This window comes from Vidua macroura, chromosome 7, assembly GCF_024509145.1.
Source record: "Vidua macroura isolate BioBank_ID:100142 chromosome 7, ASM2450914v1, whole genome shotgun sequence".
NCBI classification, from domain to species: Eukaryota; Metazoa; Chordata; class Aves; order Passeriformes; family Viduidae; genus Vidua; species Vidua macroura.
Genome location: NC_071577.1, coordinates 748067 through 768872, shown reverse-complemented (window position 1 = coordinate 768872; position 20806 = coordinate 748067). Strand labels below are relative to the sequence as shown.

At 55.8% G+C, this 20806-nt stretch overlaps 1 protein-coding gene across 3 annotated transcripts in view; it reads right to left on the bottom strand.

Annotated features, from left to right (window-relative positions):
• The window catches only part of COL18A1 (collagen type XVIII alpha 1 chain), a 36323-nt gene extending 18989 nt beyond the window's left edge, over positions 1–17334 (bottom strand). For all 3 annotated transcript variants that reach the window (XM_053981960.1, XM_053981962.1, XM_053981961.1), the window contains exons 1-2: positions 17167–17334; positions 16612–16679 (exon numbers count right to left, since the gene is read on the bottom strand). In XM_053981960.1, the coding sequence (XP_053837935.1) occupies positions 16612–16679; positions 17167–17177 (79 nt within the window). In that variant the 5' untranslated portion in view covers positions 17178–17334. The remainder of the gene's footprint in view (positions 1–16611; positions 16680–17166) is intronic.
• Positions 17335–20806: the final 3472 nt, after the last annotated feature.

Below are 20806 nucleotides of genomic sequence, written 5' to 3'. Positions count from 1 at the left end.
GGCTGTGGTTCCCTTACCCACGGGTGCTGCTGTAGCAGGATCTGGCTCCTGCTGCCGTGGGGTGGTGACATTTCCTGCCACCTCGTCACCCCGTATCCCTGGGGACGGGCTGGGAGCTGGAGCTGCCGCTGAGGTTGGCGGCTCTGATGCCAGGATTCCCTCACCAAGTACTGCTGGGCTTCCTGTGGTCTTTGTGCTGTCCCAAACCCAGTCCAGAAGCTGTGTTTCGGAGCAGGAGAAGCAGCAAGCCAGGAGGAGCAGAAACCCCAAGCGAGGTGGGGCCATTGGAAAGGGAAAATGAGCTCTGTTGCTTCCGAGAGCAGAGCGGAGAGGCTGGAGGAAGGAAAGGAGGGAAGAGGCAGGAGTTCTGTCCCAGCCAGACCCTCGGAGCACTCACATTGCTCTCTCCTCCCAAGCTCCAGCACTCGACCCTTCAAACCCGAGCAGAGCAGGAGGAGTGGCCACAGCGTCGGCCCTGCCAAGCCTTCCTCTCCCCAGCGCCAGCCTCCCGCTGCTGGCACGGCTCCTCAGGGACCCCGCCGCCTGCCTGGGGACTCACCTGAGCCCCCCAAAACCTCCAGGAGCCAAGCCAGCCTTCAGACGCACCCTATTGCCTGTCCCAGCAGCTGCTGCTAGATGTTTAACTCCTTCCTGCCCGAAAGATCCTAAATCCACTCTCCCTGCTTGATGGCTCTGGTTAAATCACCAGCATACAGAGCTGTACGTGGTGGGGTCATGCATGGACATGGTCCTCACGGATGCCCAGCTTTGGTGGGACGCCCCACTTCAGGCCTCAGTAAAAGGTTATAATCTCAGAGAAAAACTGAACGAGGAGGGAAACAAATCCCAGGAAACATTTCCAATATTTCCACTGGCCAGAAACACAAGTCCCCAAAGCCAAGTGTTTAAAGGCGCTTTCCTGGCTCAGTTACAGGGCCAGGACCCCCTGCCCAGGTGCTGTCGCAGGATAGCCAGGGGAGCACTGCAGCTTTCCTGCCCCCCCCAAACGTCACATGCCGGCAACACATCAAAGCCAGGTCTGAGCAATCACAAGTTTCCCAATCACAAGTTTTCCTGGAGCCCAGGATGAAAATCTTCCCTGGGCAGCGCTGGCACTCTCCCACACCCCAAAAATTTTGATTTTTTTTTTTTTGCCTCTGCTTTAAAAAGTTACCCCAAATCCACTTATCCAGCTCGGGTGACGGTGCCCTTCATCCCTAGGGATGGCCAAGCAGAGATGGAGCATTCCCAGGGCCTATCCTGCCATGCTGACACCAGGCAAGTCACCTCCATGGCTCAAGAAATGTCCCTGAGACAGAGTTTTGATTGGGAGGTGACAATTTTGGCTCCCCTTGGCTGTGTGTGACCAGAAAGGTCAGAGTGTGCTGTGGTCCAACAGTGTGGAGATCTCCACATGCCGGAGCTGATGCTCCAGTTTAAAAATATTCAGGAAAATCACCGAGACAAATGCTCAGATGTCCATTTTGCTTTATGCAACATTTCCCACAGTAGTTTTGAAGCAAAACAGGCAAGTTTTCCCCTGAAAATGGGAGTTGGCTGCTGCTGCCAGCAGCTCTCCCCGTGACCGATGCTGTTAGGGGCGCCTGCTGTGGAACAGCCCCCACCAATCCGCACAGGACACGGGTTTGTCCAGATGGCAGAGCTTCCATGTGGCCCCCTCCCAGAACTCCAGTACTTCCATCAGCCTGGGGAAGGAGCCAGGTGTCTGCCAACCTTCTCTCGAGTGTCCTGTCCTGACCTGACGGGCTTGGCTGCCCTGGGGCCAGGGTGCGGTGGCACCATACCATGCAGGACTCCTTGGCACACCCGAGAGGGATAGGAGTAACTGCTGCTTCCATTGCCACTGGTGGGATGGAAAACCTTGGTGTTCCCAGAGCCTCTACCCGCCCCAGAGCTGTGCAGCTTCCAGGGTTGGGAGCATCACATGCCCCCATGAGCTGCCAGGATTTGGGCAGCAGCACCCTGCTGAGGTACCCCAAGCATGTGCAGGCAGGATGCCCAGCCAGAGAAATTCCTGCTTCTCCCTCCTGCTGGAATTAGGCAGCTCATGACAGCAGAGTGGAGCAGCAATCCTGTGGGACACCCTCATTAAGTCAATGATCTTCATTTCGCTGCACACCTCCTTGCAAGCTCCTTGGGAAGGAGCCAGGGCTGGGGCATCCCCAGAAAGGGATTTCCAAATTAGGTGCCCTGAGGGTGGGCTGGTGGCAGAGGTGGCACTAGAGCATCTTGGTCCAGTGCAACCAGCTCTGCCACTGACCAAGCAGCCAGGCAGGAAGGCACCAGCTTGTGAAATATTTTGGAGAAGTATTCCCCCAGGGAGAAGCCATGGCAGTTGGCTTGCTGGCAGAGTAGGGAGAACACCTTGGTTTTGCCTCCTCCAGGCTAAAGACTCCCTAAACCACTTTGCACACTCCATGAGATGCTGCTGTCAGCTTGCCATAACCTTGGACTTCTTGAAAAGCAAAACTGGACCCTCACCCTGGTCCCAGTTCCCTCCCAAAGAGGCTGACTGTATCTTTCCAAAACTGTCTGGCATCTGGTGCTGCAACATGGTTCCTCAGGAAAAGGGGGATTGGGCTGCCCTAAGAAGGCACAGAGGGCTCAGTCCTGGGCCAGAAGAATAGAGGGGGGAAAAGGGGGGAAAGAGGGGGAAAGGGGAAAAGAGAGAAAAAACTAGAGGTGGGGGAAAAGAGTGGAGATGGGAGGAAAAGAAATTGGGGGAAGAGGGTGGGGGGAAAGAGAGTGGGGAGAAGAGAAAGGGAAAATGACAGAGAAGGAAGAGGGAAAGAGGCCAGAAGAATAGAGGGGGGAAAAGGGGGGAAAGAGGGGGAAAGAGGAAAAGAGAGAAAAAACTAGAGGTGGGGGAAAAGAGTGGAGATGGGAGGAAAAGAAATTGGGGGAAGAGGGTGGGGGGAAAGAGAGTGGGGAGAAGAGAAAGGGAAAATGACAGAGAAGGAAGAGGGAAAGAAGAAAAGGGAAAAAAAGAGATTGGAGAAGTCAAGGAAAGAGTGGGAAGTGGAGGAAAATGTGTGGGGGAAGTGGAAGAAGTGGAAAATGAGAACAGGAAAGGAGAGAGAAGGAAAGAGAAAAGAGGGGAGAAAGGACAAAAGAGAGGAAAAAAGAAGAGGGGGAAAAGGGGGGGAAGAAAGAAAGAAAGAAGAAGGGGATGAGAAGGAGGAAAAGAGAGAAGGACAAGGCAAGAGGGGGGAAGGGGAGGGGAAGAAAAAGGAAAAAAGACAAAAAGAGAGGAAAAAGAAGGAGAAGAAAGGAAACTGAAAAGAGAAAATAGGGGTAAAAATAGGTTAAAAAAAAAAGGGGGGGGGGAAGGGAAAAATAGATAAAAATAGGAAAAAAGAGCCTGTCATCAAGACCTGCAGCCTTTCATCTGTGGTCAAAGCACACCGATGTTTCTCTCTGGGGTTGCTGTCCCTGCAGGATTTTGGGAGAGGACAGGGAGCCTGCCGCAGCCCAGCTCAGCAATTCCTCCCGACCCCAAGGATCCCCCAGCAAGAGCCGGGCAGATGGACGGACAGGCAGAGGGACGGATGGATGGACAGCAGAGGGAGCCTCAGGCTGAGCAGAGCGCAGACGCTTCCTCAAGAAGACCCCACTTTGCTGGACACAGTTCTGAGATCACCGAGCTCCGGGCAGAGCCTGGGAGGGAGCAGGGGCGGGTACAGCCCTCCTGGAACCAGGGGAGGGGACTGCAGCATTCCTAAACATTTACTCATGGAGAGCCAGAAACATCCTCCCGGCAAATTCCTCGATAAGATAAACCGTGAAAATGTCACGACTGCCTGCGGGAGCCATCAAATAGCCCCAGGAGGGGAACAAGGGTGGCCATGCCCGGAGCCCTGTCATTACCTGCATCCTCCTCCTCCTCCTCCAGAACTGAGTAGGGCTGGACAAGGCACAGCCAAGAGGTGCTGGTGTCCTACTCTGCCCCATCCACACGGACAAGCGGACAAGGCAGCAGAGAATTGTGGCCGGAGTGACTTTGGCCACCCTGTGAGGTTTCCTGGGGAGAATGGATGGTGGAGAGGGACCATCAATATTTGGGCACAGCCAAACCCAAGGGAGGTGTATAAAACACAAGGTGAGTTTGGGGCGAGCTGTAGCCCCCAGTCCCCCCTCATCCTGCCTCCTCTGGGGCTATGTCTCTGCTTCCAATCACTCACCTGCCCCCAAGAGCAACCAACAGCCTGGAGATAAGGCAGGGAAGGCAAGGGAAGGCATGCGACCCCCTGGATCATCCTCCTCCACGTTAATAAATCATCTTGCAGACTAATTGCTCCCTGGACAGGAGAAGACTCTGCTTCTCACCCCCCACCAAGGTTCTGGCTCAGCTGGGGAGCCCCAAATTTCAATTGAGTTCTCGGCATTCTTGCCTCGGCCTCGGGACAGGCAGTGGTGGAGGGTGTTGGTTGCCGTCTCCCTGAGGAACAGGGAGGAATGCATTCCCATTCCCAGGCACTTCTTTCCCCAAGGATACAGGGCAATCAATGCACCTGGCACCCCGGTTAGCATTGTTAGACAGATTCTGTGTAGCATGGAGGGTTTGTGATCCAACTTGATGCCATCCCAACCAAAGAATCAGAGGAGGACAAGGCACTCAGGTGGGGTACGTGTCCCCAGAGCTCAAACAAAGCTTTCCAAGCCAATGATGTCCCTTAACCATGCCAGGATTTTAACCTTCCAATGTGACAGAGAAACAAAGCACTGTCAGCAGGTAACCCAGCACCAGCTTTGAAGCCTATGCAAAAAAAAGCTGGGAGTTGTCCATCCCCAGCTGTTTTCCAGGACTTCAGAAGCAAAGAAAACACCAGTACAACTTAAAAACCTCAAATCACCAAACAAAATACAGAAGAGCTACCAAGCCATGTACCTGAGCATCACAGCCTCCACCCTGTGGAACAGCAGCTGTCCAGCCCCACCCAGGGATGCTGGGTGCCAGCTGGTGAGTGCTGCTGCAGCAGGCAACTGCCACAGCTCATGGATGCTTTATGGAGCCTTGCTATGGATTTTCAGGGAGGAAAACCACCTGGCAGGTCATTAATCTCATCCTCAACACAGCGTGTGGCAAACAGAATCCAAGCTCACACGCTTGCTGCAGGGCCAGGTGGTGAGGAACGCTATTTTCTTAAGGAATGGACAGGAAAAGGGGGATCGGGGAGGGGGGTTTGTTTTGGGATTTCAGCTGCAATCTCCAGCTCATCCAACCAGCCTGGCTCTTGTCAGCGCTGCCCTCCTGCAGCGCAGGGGACTTTGTTTGGCTTGGAAGCCCCCAGCTGTGCTCGTAATAAGACTCCATGTCCTCTCTGTGGTCCTTCCACCTCTTTGCACTCCTCAGACAATAGTTCGCCTGTGCCGCTGACTTTGGCAGCATTTTCAAAGTTTTGGCTCTTCCCAAAGTTTCCTCTGCACCAGGCAGCCAACCTTGGCCATCGTGCTTTGTTGTCACATCCCATTGCATCTCATCCCGGGCTGTCTGCTGTCTGTGGGGCACCGTGCTCCGTGCTGGACCTCTTGGGCCCTTGAATTGGGGACATGTCAGGGAGAGGTGCCTGGCAGGCCCTTTGGGAGTGGATGCTGGGGTCATGAACAGTCTGGGTGAGGGGCAGCTGGAAAAGGGAAAGCAGCACCCAGGCCTTGAACCCACCCAACTCCACACGTCCCAATGCCACAATGAGAAATCAATCAATTGAACGCCTTGAAATCAAGTTGAGCAATGAAAACTTGATATCAGCCAAGGCTGAAATCCCCCTTTCCCTGCCATGTCTCCACAAGTATTTAAGGAGGAAAACTTAGATCTTTTGAGGAAGTCCAAACAGCCTTGGAGACGGATAGTAAATGGGTCAAACAGGTGGGTGATCCTTTGCTGCTCCAAGCAAGCACTGGGGAAAGCCAGCAGGAGCTGGATGAAGCCAGAACTCACATCATCCCTTTTCAACCAAGAACTAGAGCCAGTATTTGACCAATTATTCCTTTTTTCTACAAGTCACTTGGTTTTAAAGCAAAATACAACACAATAAACAGCTTTAATGCAGTGAGGTTCACCACCTGTAATAGGACAGGTGCCAAGAACAAGGAGGGGTGTAATTTGTGTCCCTGCTTGCATGGAGACAGCATATAGGCAGAGCTTGAAGACAGAGATTCCAAATCAGGCTTGCCCCCTCCTGAACACAGGGATGATACCACAGCCAGGCACCATCCCAGGCTTCAGCATCCCAAAGCAAAGCTGCCCAGCCCATCGGCACAATGCCATGAACCAAGGGCATCCCTGCAGCACAGCACCACCAAGATGGGTACCCACAAGCTGTTTCCTGGGATGATAAGGGGTTAAAAAAAAAATCCAAACGACACAAAAAAGCCCAGCAGGCATGCCTGAAGGGGAGGATTAGAGAGAATAGGGCCATTTCTCAGCAAAGACTATGGCAACTTAAATAGAAAAGTAACATTACTCTCAAGACAGGGGCCCTTTCCCTTTACTCCTGCCCTACAATGTCACCATTGTTTTGCTGACAACTGTTAATTATCCCAAGCCCCACACACTGGTATTCCCCCGCCTTTAACCGGGAGGGATTTTGCAGCCACCGACCCTCTGACACTAGCAAAAATTCACATACCAGAGAGTTCAAATGGGGGGGCGGGCTGGGAAGGCTGAGCAGGCTTGCGGGGAGACGTCATTCACAGGGTCCATCCCAGGGTCCCGGGAGGCTGGGGCTGGGAAGGCACCTCTGGAGATTGGCAAATCCAAGCCCTGCTGAAGCAGGCTCCAGGCTCACCTGCTGGGTGCACAGGACCATGCCCAGGTGGGGTTTCAGCATCATCAGAGAAGGAGGACTCAGAGCCCCTTCAGAGCCTGAAGGGGCTCCAGGAGAGCTGGAGAGAGACTGGGGACAAGGGATGGAGGGACAGGACACAGGGAATGGCTTCCCAGTGCCAGAGGACAGGGATGGATGGGATATTGGGAAGAAATCCTCCCCAGCAGGGTGGGCAGGCCATGGCACAGGGTGCCCAGAGCAGCTGTGGCTGCCCCTGGATCCTTGGAAGTGTCCAAGGCCAGGTTGGACACTGGGGCTTGGAGCAGTGTGGGACAGTGGAAGGTGTCCCTGGCCCTGGCAGGGGTGGGGACTGGATGAACTTTAAGGTTCCTTCCAACCTAAACCTGGCATTCTGGGATTTGGGATGGCTTTGTTCCTGATGGCCACGCTTTGGGTTCAGGGTGCCCCAAAAGTGAGGGGGTCTTTTCTCATATCACCATCCCAGATGAAAAAATATACACATCCCAAACATCCAAGTCTAAGCAGTGAATATTTTCTGGAAACAAACAAACAAACAAAAAACCAAAACCAACAAAACCCACATAAAAACAACCCCCCAAAAATGATCCTATGGAAGCAGAGTTTCCCTCTCCTGTTTAAAAGTTCTAGGGAGCCAGAACCCCCAGGATGATACCCTGCAGGCTGCAGCTGTCCTACTGCAAGAGGATGGGGATGAGTCAAATCCATAATTTTTAATTTAAGGGATGGAGGAGTCACAGTCCCAACATTCCCTGCCTAACAGGAGTTCATCTTGGTGCCAGCCCCAGCTCAGATACGGTGATAAAAAAAAAATCTGTAAACTGCCTCAAGATGGATTAAAACATTCCCATGGTCAAAATGTAGATTTTTTTTTCTGCTTTTACAGGCTGGTGCAGGAGCCAGAAAGCCCAGAAAAAGTGAAAAAAAAGCCCCTTTTTTTTTCCTGCCACAGGCTAAAAGCAGCATAGCCAAGGTCAGAACAAGGCAGAGGACACACACAGCCTCCAAAGGACCCAGCTACGAGCACCAGCTCCTCTGGCATCTACTTAAATATTGCTATTTTATTTTCTTCTGCATTTTAATTACACGATTGCAGAAGTTTCTTCCTAATGGGCATGCTGGAAACCAGTTTTTCCTGCAGCAAAGCCAATTCCACAAATACTAGCAGTGACCTGTAAAGTTAAAAAAAAATCCCCATAAATCTTCCCTTCATTGTAGCAGCAGTGTCACTTGCCAGGCTGGGATTTTATTTTTTGTTGTTTTAAGCACCCAGGAGAAAAGAAAACGCTTCTAAAACCCCACTTAACCTGCTCCAGCTGCAGGGAAAAAAAAAAATCCCACGTAGGCAGGAGCTATGCTCTGGGACTCCAGGCAAGCTGCAGCCTGACTCCAGAGCACCCAGCTGGGATTTGGGGGAATGGACCCCCCTTCTCCCAGGCCCACAGCCTCACCAGCTTTAGCCAGCTCCTCATTAAAGTGTGGGGCCGTTTGCAGGGCGCAGAGCCTGAGCACTGAGGCTCCAGCAGTTCTGAGACAGCCTTGCCCTGGGACCAGCACCTCACTTTGGAGGATGCTGGAGGCTGCAGGAGCTCCTGGGGCTGCACTGGGAGCCTCTCATCGCAACAGCAAGGATTAAACCCAGACTGTGCTCTCCAAACCCCTTTTGGCTCCTTTGCACCCCGCACTTGGGAACATCAGAGTTCAGTGGGATGGGGGGAACAGCAAAGCTTGCATGGCCCTTGGGAGAAGCCCTGGCTGGCCACTTCAGAAGGAAAGAAGGCAGAAGAAAGCCCGGAAAGGGGCCACCGGGAAAGCAGAGGAAAGGCTGAAAAAGACTGAAGTGGAACAATGTTATCAGGCAGCTGTGCCACGGATGTGGGGGCTCTGGATGCACAGCACCCACTGGGAGGCACCCCTCAGATGTTTGGGTGCTGAGCTCTGGCACTGGCTGCACACGGGCAGGGAGACTCCACCAGTAACACCTGGAGGCAAACGGGGGCCATCAGGTGATGGAGCAGCAGCAGAGAGATAAAAAGATTAAATAGCTGAATGAAGGAAATGGGGGGTATTTTTGCTCCTGACCCAAACAGACACATTTTTACTGGTGCTGCTGCTGTTTACTGCTGTTGCTGCCCCGAGGCCAGAGGGGTGTCAGGGGTTAACAGCCACCCCTACACAGCTGGAACTGAGGGAGGGATGTCCTGGGAGACCCAGGTGCTGGGATACAGGGGATGTAGTGGGAGACCAGAGCCCTGGGAGGCAAGGAATGTTCTGGGAGGGAGATCAGAGCATTGGGATCAGGGGATGCACTGGGAGACCCATTTTCACTGTGAGAGGCAGATTTACAGTGACACAGGCTGTCCCACGGTGCTGGTGTGGAGCATCCCACTCCAGTGTGGTCCCCAAACCAGGCCTGGTGTCCTTCCTGGGGCAGAAGTGCTTCACCAGAGGCCCACCCACCCCTGGGGTGGAACAAATATCCACAAGCCTGTTCCACCACTGGTATTCTCAGTTCCCTGGCCGCTGGGTTGATGTTGGGCACCAGGAGCCGCTGGCAGAGCCCGGGGCAGGCACAAGGAGTGGGACCAGAGCCCAGCCCACCTCTGGGGCTGCCCGGCCAGACACATGCAGGCCACCAGGCCAGGATGGAGTGGGACCTCGCCAATGTCCGCCCGCACTGAGGGTTAATCCCGTTGCTGGGACACCCGCGGGAAGAAATACAACACTTGTCGGATTAGAGTCTAGACGGGCTGACCTTTCCCTCTGCCGCCGAGGTGAAACCGGCTGAAAATCAGGCCCGTTGGCTAAAAGGAGGGATTTTTGTCGCTGTTTAGGTGTTTCATTTTGTCGCTGTTCAGGTGTTAGGCTTTGTTTCAGATGGGAGCCAAAGAGGGAGGGACATCGCTGTCGCTGAAAGAGTCATTTCACTACCTGCCGCCGGAGAGGGTTGTGCAGGAGCCGGAGCCGGCCCGGGGCTCAAAACCTGCTGCCAAACCCGAGCTTTGCCCAGCAACTCGGCTGACAAAAGAGCCTTTCATGAGAGGGGACGATGTCAACTCCGCAATTAGCAGGGGAAAAGAAGAAAGAGACGAAGGAAGATTATTACCTCCAGCAGTTGCCTCTGGGGGCCCCTCTCCAGTGGCTTCCTTAACTCTTTCGGCTGAGCCCAAGGAGAATGTGGGAAAGGAGCCATCAGTGTCAGCATCAGCCAAGGGCTGGCTGGAGCCGGGCTGGCAGCCCGGCCTTGAAGGATGCCATGAGGATTCCCACCCCCCTGGCACCCAGAGGGAGCCAGGCCCACGACCCCATTGCATCCTAGCTGGGAGGGAACTGTCTGATATCTCCATCCAGCCCAGCACCAGGAGAATCCTGGTGGGATTAGACTCTGATCAAGAGCCCAGCTCAGCCCACTGGGTACCACACACAGGCATGGGGGATGCCAGGACACACACACACCCTCCGCCTTCTTGGCCTGACATCCCCATCTCCCCACCAAAAAGATGTGCCCAGAGCAGCTCTAGAAGTAACAACTGGTTAATGAAATCCTGAAGTCTGAGCTACTTGGGATAGTGGAAGGTGTTCCTGCCCATGGCAGGGGGTGGAACGAGACAGGCTTTGAGGTCCATTCCAAGCCAAACCATTCAAAGAATCTACAGTAAAAGCCAAAAATCACAGACGTGCTGCTGTCACACACCTCTCTCTCCGCCCACAGTGCCTGGGGCTGGCACTTCCTCTCCCACGTTGATATCCGATGGGACTTAGTGCCCCCTGGAATCATTGCAGGTTTCTACTCCACCAACTCCCACCTGAGTGGGAGTACCCACTCAGTACCCCCCCTGAGATCCAGCTCCCAGAACGACAGGGTGCTTCTCCAGTTTGGGACACAGCTGGGGAGATGCTGGCATCACTGATAGGGTTGCACGATGTGTCCAGGGGTTCCATGTCACCCACATGTCCCAGGTCCCCAGGATAAGGGTCCTGGCCCCTCTGGAAAGCATTTTGGGACCCCAGAGGAAGGAATAAGCTGTACAGATGCCCTCCCACCATGCCACAAGTGAGCACCACAAGCTTATCTGGGGATTATCAAAGAATTGCTGTTTATCAACAATCTCCAACTCAATTAAGTTATAGACTAGTGAGGAGGGTGTAAAAGAATAAATTGTGTTTTCCAAAGGGAAGGCAAGTGGCTAAATTAGGAATTATAAACTCAGAGGTAGCTTCAAGGACCATTGGGCTCTCAGAGATTTATGCCAGTGGTGACAGCGGGAAGAGCGTGGGGATGGTAATGCTGGGTTCCAGGCGCTCCAACTCCTATTCCTACCCTGGATTGTTTGAGCAGACTCCCACAACCTGGGGACAAGGTCAGAGGAACAGCCAGATCTTACAGTCCCCAGGGGAGGAGGAAACAGCAAGCTAAGCTTGAGAATAAAATAAAACTACAATAAAATCCACTAATGACCAATTTCCATCTTAGAAAAGGGCTGGGAAGCGATGCCAAAAAAAAAAAAAACAATAAAAATTCTGCAAAAGCAACCTTTTTAAGACACGGGATGTTCCGGACCAGATGTTGCTTGCTGAGAAAGCCCCAGTGCTGGGGCTGCTGCTGCCAAACGGCGCTGCCGGTCAGAGCCAGGAGCACAGCAAGCCTCTGGAGCCTTGACCCTCGAGCAGCCCCAGCCCACAGCCCAGGGGGTGTCAGTGTCCTGCTTCATTCCAACACTCCTTAGGAGGTCAAAGCCATCCACCCCTTCACTCCCAAAGGGCTAATTAACCACGCTTACACCTTGAAGGTGTGGAGGCAATGCCAGAGCCTCTGGTAGCTGTACAAATTTCAAAACCATTTTCTAAACCTGTTTAGCTCCTTGTGCTTCAATGATATCTTTGGCAACGAGCTCCCCAGGCTAACTAAGTCCGACACCAACAGCCACACACACTGCTGCTACCACGTGCCTTCCTCCACCCACAAAGTCAGGGACTTCTCCCCGATGCCCAGGATTTAAGGGGACTTAGCACCAGCTGAAATCATCGCAGGTTTCCCCCGCACCACCTCCCACCCATCAGCAGGAATGGGCACATCCTCCCGAGGGCAGCAGCAGCGCTGCTCCACACACATCGCTACCCAAATGATGAGGAATGTGTCTGGAGGACACAAGAGCCAGGCAGAGAGCCCCCACAGCTGGCAGAGAGGAAACTGGGACATGGGGTAAGGAGGAACTCATCCAACATGGAACCTCACTGCGTGGGTTGGGTGGGAAGGAACCTTAAAGTCCCACCTCCTGCCGTGGGCAGGGACACCTTCCACCATCCCAGGCTGCTCCAAACCCCGTCCAACCCAGCCTTGGACAGTTCCAGGGATACAGGGGCAGCCACAGCTGCTCTCATCAGCCTGTACCAGTGCCATGACACCTTCAGAGGGAAGAATTTCTTCCTAACATGCAAGACACTGTCTCCAGGCTTGCACACTCAGAGAGACTGCAGCATGCTCTTGGAAAGGACTCCTCTCCAATGCTTTCCCAAATGTCATCAGATACAACAGAAGAATCATTAGAGTGTTTTATTAATCCCATACCTCTGGGCTGCTGATATACATCAATACTTAATCCCAGATGTCTCCTTCAGTACTTTGAACTCTCTACTGAAATGCCAGAATTAATTCTTTTCTTGGTAAACTATCAGGAGTTTGGGAAAAAGACAGTGCGCTGGCTGGGATTGTTATTCCAGGGTTTAGAGCATCATCCCTAACAGTAATGACAGGCCAGAGTGGTGCAGAAGAGACGTGGTGTCCCTGTCACAGAATATGGGGTGGGTTGGAAGGGACACCAAATCTCACCTTGTTCCACCCCCTGCCATGGACAGGGACATCTTTCACTCTTCCAAGGTGCTCCAAGCCCATCCAACCTGGCCTAGAACACTTCCAGGAATCCAGGGGTAGCCACAGCTTCTCTGGGCACCCTGTGCCAGGGCCTCACAGGGAAGAATTCCTTCCCAATATTCCATCCAACCTTCCCCTCTATCAGTGTGAAGACATTTACCCTTGGCCTGTCACTCCAGGCTCATGTAAAAAGTCTCTCTCCCTCTTTTATATCAGAGGATGCAGCCTTGGATGAGTCCTTTCCCCTGGCTCCACATGCTCCTGCCTCCTCATAAAAAAGTGGTGACAACCCCCCAAGAGCAAAGCCAGTTTCCCATCTGCACAGTTTTTTCTGCTCAGGGAGTTTTTAAGCCATGCAGTGATGCTTGAAGCAGGATTGCAAAATGTTTTCTCCAGGGGCTTGGATTTGCTGCTTAACAGCACCCAAGTTTTGTCGCCATAAACACTGGAAGGAGAGGTTAGTCCAGCTGCAGGCCAAAATAAACAGGGAACAGTGTCACTGAGAGGCTGTTCTTCAGAGCAAAAAAAAAACCCTGCTTCTCCAGAATATGGAAGCGTATGGGCAGGGTTTTCTAGTGGCCACAGGGAAGAGCAGCTCTCCAACCCTCCAGGGACACGCAGCAGTAGGGAGAGAGCTCCCAGGCACTCACGCCGCTGGGCCAGCAGACACCACATGGAAACCTAAAAGCAAGGCAAGAGCTCTGGGAGAATGGATGCTGTGGAAGGACCAAGTTCAGGTACAGAGCTGGGGAAGTAATGGAAAAATTAGGGCTTGAAAAGGTTGTGGGCTTCAATGGAAGCAAGCTCCTGCCAGAGAGCACAGCCACTCTGCAGGATTACTCAGTCTCTTTTTAAACCTAATTTCCAGCCCTAAAGCACCACCCAAGCACAGCTACTCCATTCCTGCTGCCACCTCCTTGGGACAGGCAGGAGGGATGGGATCCACCTGCCAGGATGATGGACCAGGAACTCAGAGATGCTGCAGGGAGATGCCCGCAGCCTTGTCTCCTTCCAGCTGCCGGCAGCTTGGGCAGCTCCCTCTCCCCAGGAGCTCCCACGGCACAGATAAGGTTTTGCAAACAGCAGTCCTGCCAGCTGATAAGGAGGTGAAGAGCCTGAGGAGCTCCTGGAGCACAGCATCCTCCCCAGCTCCTCCAGCCCCTGCTGGGAACCTCAGCGGTCAAATGACACTCAGCGGTCAGAGCTGAGAGGTGCCAGCCCTGCCCAAGCCAAACCCACGATGCTGGGTGCTGCCCACAGCCAATTCCCTCATGTCTTTTGAAGAAATTCCTAAAATAATGCTAGGAAAGCTCTGATCCCCCTGTCTAACCCCACCAGGTGCTGACAGCAGAGCAGTTGTGCCACAGGCTGTAAATCACTTTGCACAGCGATTGCTTGTGAGGAATCCCAGCCAGAAGGACCCACAGCCCACTGGGGATGGAAATTATCAGGAATGAGCCTCTCAACCTGCAGCTCCAGCACCTGTTGTCCATAACAGTGGGAGAAGGCAGCTTGAATTCCCAGGGGCTGACTGCACCCTCAGCAGCAGCACAGCAGAGAGCTGGGGCTGCTTTTGGGGCTCCTCCCAACCCCAAATTGAAGCACAGAAGTTCAGTGTGAGAGAAGATAACAGAATCATGGAAGCATTACAGTTGGAAAAGACCTCCAAGATCATCAGATCCAACTACTCACCCAGCACAGCCAGTTCCACCATTAAACCATGTCTCCAAGAGCCACATCTACACATTTTTCAAACACTTCCAGGGATAGTGATTCCATCACTTCCCTGGGCAGTCTGTTCCAATGCATGATTGCTTCTATCACCAGAAGTGGCCTGGCCAGCAGATCACCCCAATCCAGGGACCTGGCACAGGATTGCCCCCCCAGAATGGGGATTTTCCCAGCGTCTGACCCCACCCATGCTTGAGGTCACTCATAGACCTATTTGTGATTCCCCCCACACTCGCCAGACCAGACCTGTGGCAGCATCCTCACGCTACTCCTCATGGCTATGTGCCCTTCCTGAGGAATCCCAGAGATCCAGTGATAAGAGGCCAGCACAGCTTGGGTCAGCTAAGCCCCCAAATTTGCAAGGCAGGCAGATAAACAGTAAGGTTATCTCCATGCCAGGACAGCCTTTGGAGCAAACATTCCCCAGAAGCCATCACAAAGGCAGGCTGGCAGAACAGGCCCTGCAGTCCTTGGACATTGAACCAAGGGAAGGGGGGGAAGAAAAAAAAGAAGAGAATGAAAAGAAGCCACACCGACCCACTGAATTCCTTTAAAACCCGATCTGCAGCCTGCCTTTGGGAGACGGCCAAGTCAGCTGGGTGAGACGGGCACCTCCCTGCCAGTGGTGACCGGCGCCGGCTGCATTCCCCCAGCACACATCCCCTCTGCATGCCCTGGGGAACCTCCTGGGGGCCCCCAGTGTGGCTTCCCAAAGCTGGAGGATGCACCTCCAGCAGAGGGTCCTGGCCAGCCCTGAGTGCCCAAGGATGCTGATGGGAGAGGATGGGAAGGGCATGGATAACTCTGAGTACCCACTATTAAAGCAGTGCCCGGCCCTCCAGCTCAGCTTGGCTGCACTGGACAGTCTCCAGGGACCTAAAATAGCCAATTCAGGATTTCACATGGGAACGATGTTCCCATGTCTGCAGATCTCCAAGGGGAGCTTTGTTCCTGCGGTCCCTGGGGAGGCACCCACGCCACTGAAAGCGGCATCATAAATGCAGCCCAGGGCACTTGGAGAGCTTCTCCTAGCGTTCCCAGACGTGCTCTGGGAGTGCTGGGCATCCCCGCTGCCCCAGCCAGCCTCTTTCCCTCCACAGCTGACCCTACTGCCCACAGAACAGTGCCAGAGCTGTTCCTAGATGACACAAAGCCTTGCTCCAGTAAATAATCCACCAATTTCACGGCCGACTTGCAGTTTGCCTGTACCTGGGGATGCCACTAACAGAAACGTCATGCCCAGCCTGGGACAGCAGAGAGGGACACAAGTGATGCTTCACACCATGCTGGCACAAGCCGAAGACCAGACCACTACCCCAGAGAAAATCCACTCTATCCTTGTTTTTGGATTGTCACTTGCAGCTCAGTGGCTTTGGCAGTTGGGGTTCCTGGGATCCAAGTGGGGGCTCTCTGTGCCAGCAGTGGTTGTTCCCGCCTCCAGGCACTGGGCACGCATCCAGAGACCGGCTGCAAGGGTAGGAGGGCTTTCATCCCGCCTGGCAGCTGGCAGGAAGCTTTCCTGTCAGGGAGGTAAAGTTCACCAGAAACACAGGCAGTAGGAGAACCGGCTCATGTGCCTCGTGGGGAAAGAAGGGTTGGAGAGCTGAGTCAGCACTGAATTCCCCTCTCCCGGCACACCAGCAGCTTGAGAAGTGGGATGTTACAGGGAGCCCCTGAAGGCAGGGAAAAGCCCAGAAGAGTATGGGAGGTGTTGCATCCCCAGGGCATACGCTCGAGGCTCCCGACCACTCATAACACTTCCAAGGACATGCAGCCACAGGGAGGATTCATGAAGAAAACGCTAATACATGGAGCACAGCCACTTTGGGGCAACGCCATCCTGCCTGTCCCACAGCCAGCACGGACCTGACAAACCACTCCCCTCCCAGGGAACTGCAGTCAAGGATTTCCCCAGCATCCCTGGCCGCTGATGGGATGGAGCACACGGGACCCCCTGGCTCGGGAGCCACAAGAGATGCGGCCATTGAAGGAATCACCCTCAGCTTCGGGAATCAAAACTGCGCGCAGCATTTGGCTGGAGAGGAGACTCCAGTCCCCATTCCTGCTGGGGAGAGCCTCCCAGGCGATGGGGGGCTTCAGGACAGGGAGGAGGTATAGAACCCTGGGTACGGCGGCAGGCACTCCCTTCCCCAGCATCCCGCAGCATCCCGTGCACGTTACCCGGCTCCTGGGAAGCAGCGGGGACCAGCAGGACAAAGAGCCCGAGCAGCAGCCGCGGTGGGGGGCACCTGAGGGAAGGGAAGGGGAGAGAGAGGTTACCCACCCTCCTGCCGAATGCGGGGCGCCCCCCGGCCTCCAGCCCCACCCCGAGGTCCTCCCACGGTCACAGCCGGGACCCCCAGCCCCGGCGGCTTCAGGGTCCTGGTACCCCCCCCAGCCCCTCGTGTGCACCGGCTTCCCGCGCTACTCGCGCCTCCCAGCCCGGCAGCTTCCCGGTGCTGGTGCCAGCCTTCCCCGGTGTCCCCGCGGTACCGGTGTTCCTGGAGTCCCGCCATGGTTACACCGAGGACCCCCCCGCCCCCCAGGGTCCTCGTTTTCCCTCCCCGGCGGCTCCCTCCCTCGTCCTGTGTGAGGGTCCCGGTGCCTCCCTCCCCAGTGGCTCCAGATTCCCGGCGCCGCCTCTCCACGGCGGCTCCGTGCTTCCCGCACTACCTGTGCCCCCCCCATCCCCGACAGCTCCAGGGGCCCGGTGCGCTCCGCAGCCCCGGCGCTCACCCCGTGCGCATGGTGCCCGCTCAGCGCCGGCAGCGCAGCTCGGCTCGGCTCGGCTCGGCTCGGCTCGGCTCGGCTCGGCTCGGCTCGGCTCGGCTCGGCTCGGCGCGCGGGATCGGCACGGCTCGGCTCAGCTCGACTCGGCTCGGCTCGAAGCGGCGGGATCGGCACGGCCCGGGGGGCGGGGAGGGGAGGGGAGGGGCGGCAGGGCCGGCCCGCCCCGGGCGGGTGAGCCGGGGCCGGGGCTCAGCCCGCCCCCAGCCCCCGGGGCCGGGACTCTCACAGCCGGCGGTCTCCTGCAGGGGTCGGGGGCACGCCCCGGGAATGGGTGAGTGGGAGAGGCACAGCTCTTCTCCCCGAGGAGCATCCCTCCCCGAGGAGCATCCCACCTCTGCCCGGGGCGCCGGAGAGCACCCTCACCTCTAAAGAGCACTCACTGCCCGCAGGACCCTGCCCTGGCACCTCCTACTCCACCAAGCCCAGGGCTTCGGCTCGCAGGCCAGGTCTGGTCTTGAAGGAGGGAGTGAGTCAGCGAGTTGAGCTCATTCCCTCTCCCAGCACTTATCCGAGCCCCGGGGCACGGAGCAGGGCTGGGCGCTCTCAACATGGCACCGCAGTTCTCCTTTCCTGGCTCTTCGCTCGCCCTCACTGTGTGCACGGGGCTTGGGAACTCCACGATCCTGCCTCCTTCATAGTGCCGTGAGCCCAGCCCAGCCCGGCAGGGTGTGGAGCTGAGGGGCTCCTGGACACCCTCCCGGGGCAGCTCTGGCTGCAGGTTGCAATGCCAGAGCCAGGGCAGCAGCGCCTCGCACCTCACCCTGCCCGTGGCAGGAAAACAGTTAAAGCTGGGGCTGCTGCCACTTTCACTCCTCCCCATACCCCTGCTTTCTTCTTCCTCCAGCCCCAGGATTATCCCATCGGGATAATCCCCACAAAACCTGCTGCCACACCTTGCTTTGTCTTCTATAGCATTTTGGTGCCCCGCGGCAGCAAAAAGCTTCTGAAATCCAAGCCCTGGAAGGTTCGAGGGGATGTAGAAGTGATTCACTAATGATGGCAGAGGCATGTTTAGTCTAAGACAGGGTTTGGATCTAGCAGGATAAACCATGACATCCATCTGCTCGGCTCTGCGCTCACACAGGGGCACGCTAGCGCTCTCCGAATTTTGGCTGTAAATCTTTCAATGGCGCCAAAGGCAGGTAGTCCCTCAGCACAACCCCGGCCTGGGGGCCATGAATACACACCGAAGCTGCCTCTTGTTTGGCTGCAGAATGTTTTCACGTGGTCAGGACTCTTGAATTTATGCTTTCACAGCTGGATGCTGAGTGATTTACCAGCCCTTTCTTCTCCCGCAGCTGGATTCCTTCCCTCCAGGTAGAGGTTGGAGTGCCTGAGCTGCACAAAAGGCAACATGTTGGCAGCCCTGAGTCACCGGGCTGCACTTCCGTGAAGGGATTTGGGGGGGTGGACGGGCTGTGGGACCTGGAGCAAGGGGGAGGAGAGTCCTGGGACAAGGATGGTGCTTGGAAAAAAAAAACTCCTTGAAAATGGAGAAGAATCCTGCCTGATAGCAGAAACCTGTGTGAAGTGACCTGGCTTTATGTGGGCTGGATCAGAGCGGGTGGATAAATGCTCCGGTGGAGTGAGAGAGCCCGTGGGCAACTCTGCAAAGGCTGCTTTGGCTCCATGGGGGAATTCTGGCCCTTCCAGTGTTATTAGTGCTGCCGGAGCCGGGAGGTGCAAACACTGGGGGCTACACTGACTGCCTACCCGAACCTTCCCACACATGGAGCACAGCGATGTTATCGCTGCTGCAGGTCAATGTGGAGCTGGATTACATCCCACACTTTCTCCTCGCTGCACCTCCGGACTCCACCTGACCCAGCTGCGTTTGTTCGAGCGCGTCACCTTCTGCCACCCTCCTGTCTCGCCTATGTCTCAGCCCTGGTGCTTGTCCCCATTGCCACAGCGGGGCCGTGGTCCCCCTCCTCCATGCGAAGCCTGCCTGACACCAGGGCAGTTTCCCATCGCAAAATCTCCTCCTGCTGAGCTTTAAAGTCCGAGACCCATGAAGGACAGATAATGAGGCTCATCTTTTCCCAAGCAAACAAACACTGCCCGCTGCAGGAGGAGGGACACCCACGCTGCCAGTGGAGGCAGCTCTTTCGAAACCCGACCAAATGGAAACCAGCGGTGCTCCGATGGTGGCTCTTGCAGCTTGCAGCCCAGACTTCCCAAGCCCCAGCCAAAAAGGCTCTCCTACCCCGCAGGCTCCCAGCTCCAGCAAAGCTTTGGCATTTTTCATCTCTGTGTGGATCCTACAGTGTTCCGCTGTCCCTCCACCCCTGCGCCTGGCTCCCACCTGCATCCTGCGGCCCGTGGTCCCACGCTGCTGGGTGGCCCCACGCTGCTGGGTGGCCCCGGGCAGGGGCACCCCGGTGCAGGGACAGAGGGGCTGCCCCAGCTCCCAGCATACAGCCCCTGCCAGCTCAGCGGCCGCGACGGCACGGCCGCCAAAAAATGTCACCCTGGCAACCTTGCGGGACACTGGCCTGTTTTCCCTCCTTCGCGCAGAGAGGAGGGGCTGGAAACTCGTCTGCTGTGGCCCAGGCGCGTCCCCGGCAGTGGCTCCGGGGCTGACATGCATTACCAGGGCCCATGTCCCCCTCCCGGCTCGGCTGGCCCGGCGCTAGGAGGGGCGGCGGGTCCCCAGGCGCCGGCGGCCCGAGGAGCCGTGACCCGGGAGCCGCGGGAGCGGCGGGGCTGCCAGCAGGCACCGTGAGCTGTCACCAGGGCCCAGAAACGTGGCTTGTGGACGGCTGCCTTCGAAGGCTCCTTTGACCTGCTTAGTCCCACTGCCACCATGCCAAGTGAGGATGCTGGGGAGCAGTGGGGGACATAGGAATTGAGTCGGGGGGCAATAAAGGACAAGAAGGTGGAGGACAATATTTGGCAGGTGTCCCTGCAGAAAAACAAAGGCTGAAGCAGACAGAGGGAGCAGACAACCACCGCCAGACAGGGCTGTCCCATCTGGGCCAGTCCCCATGGGGAGACTGTGGCTGGTGCTGCCACTTTGATATGCCATTTGTCCGTGTTAAAGCTGCTTCCTCCCGGAGCAGCCTCCAGGTGTGAGTGCTTGGGACTGATTTTGCATCTTGCTGTCACATCTGTTGCTCTGGCTCAGAACTCTGTGTCTGCTGATGGCCCAGGACCTGCCAGGATGTCCTCAGGAAAGGGCAGCATCATGCCCTGCCTTCAGCTGACACCTCTGGAGAGGATGTGGCAAGGGATGACATGAAAATCATCCCTCCTTTCCAGAGGTGAAGCAGGCACAGCCACAAAGGTGGGAGTTTGGGAAGGACCCAGGCAGCACAGGCAGGAGTGGAAACAACTGGAAATCCAGATAATCCCTCAGTGAGGAAAGCTGGCAGGCACAGGGGCTTGGCTGAGTCGGGAGCACAGTTACCTGCCCATGTAGGCGGGGGATGAGCTCAGCCAGGCCGGGTTGCTGGGGCTGAGAGTGCAGCAGCACCATGCCTGGCCTCGGCAGCCAGAGCCGGTGGGTGTGTTAGCAAGGGGCTGCAGTGAGCACGAGGTGTTCCAGGGGCGGCTGGAGACCTGGCTAGCAGCAGAAATGCTGCGA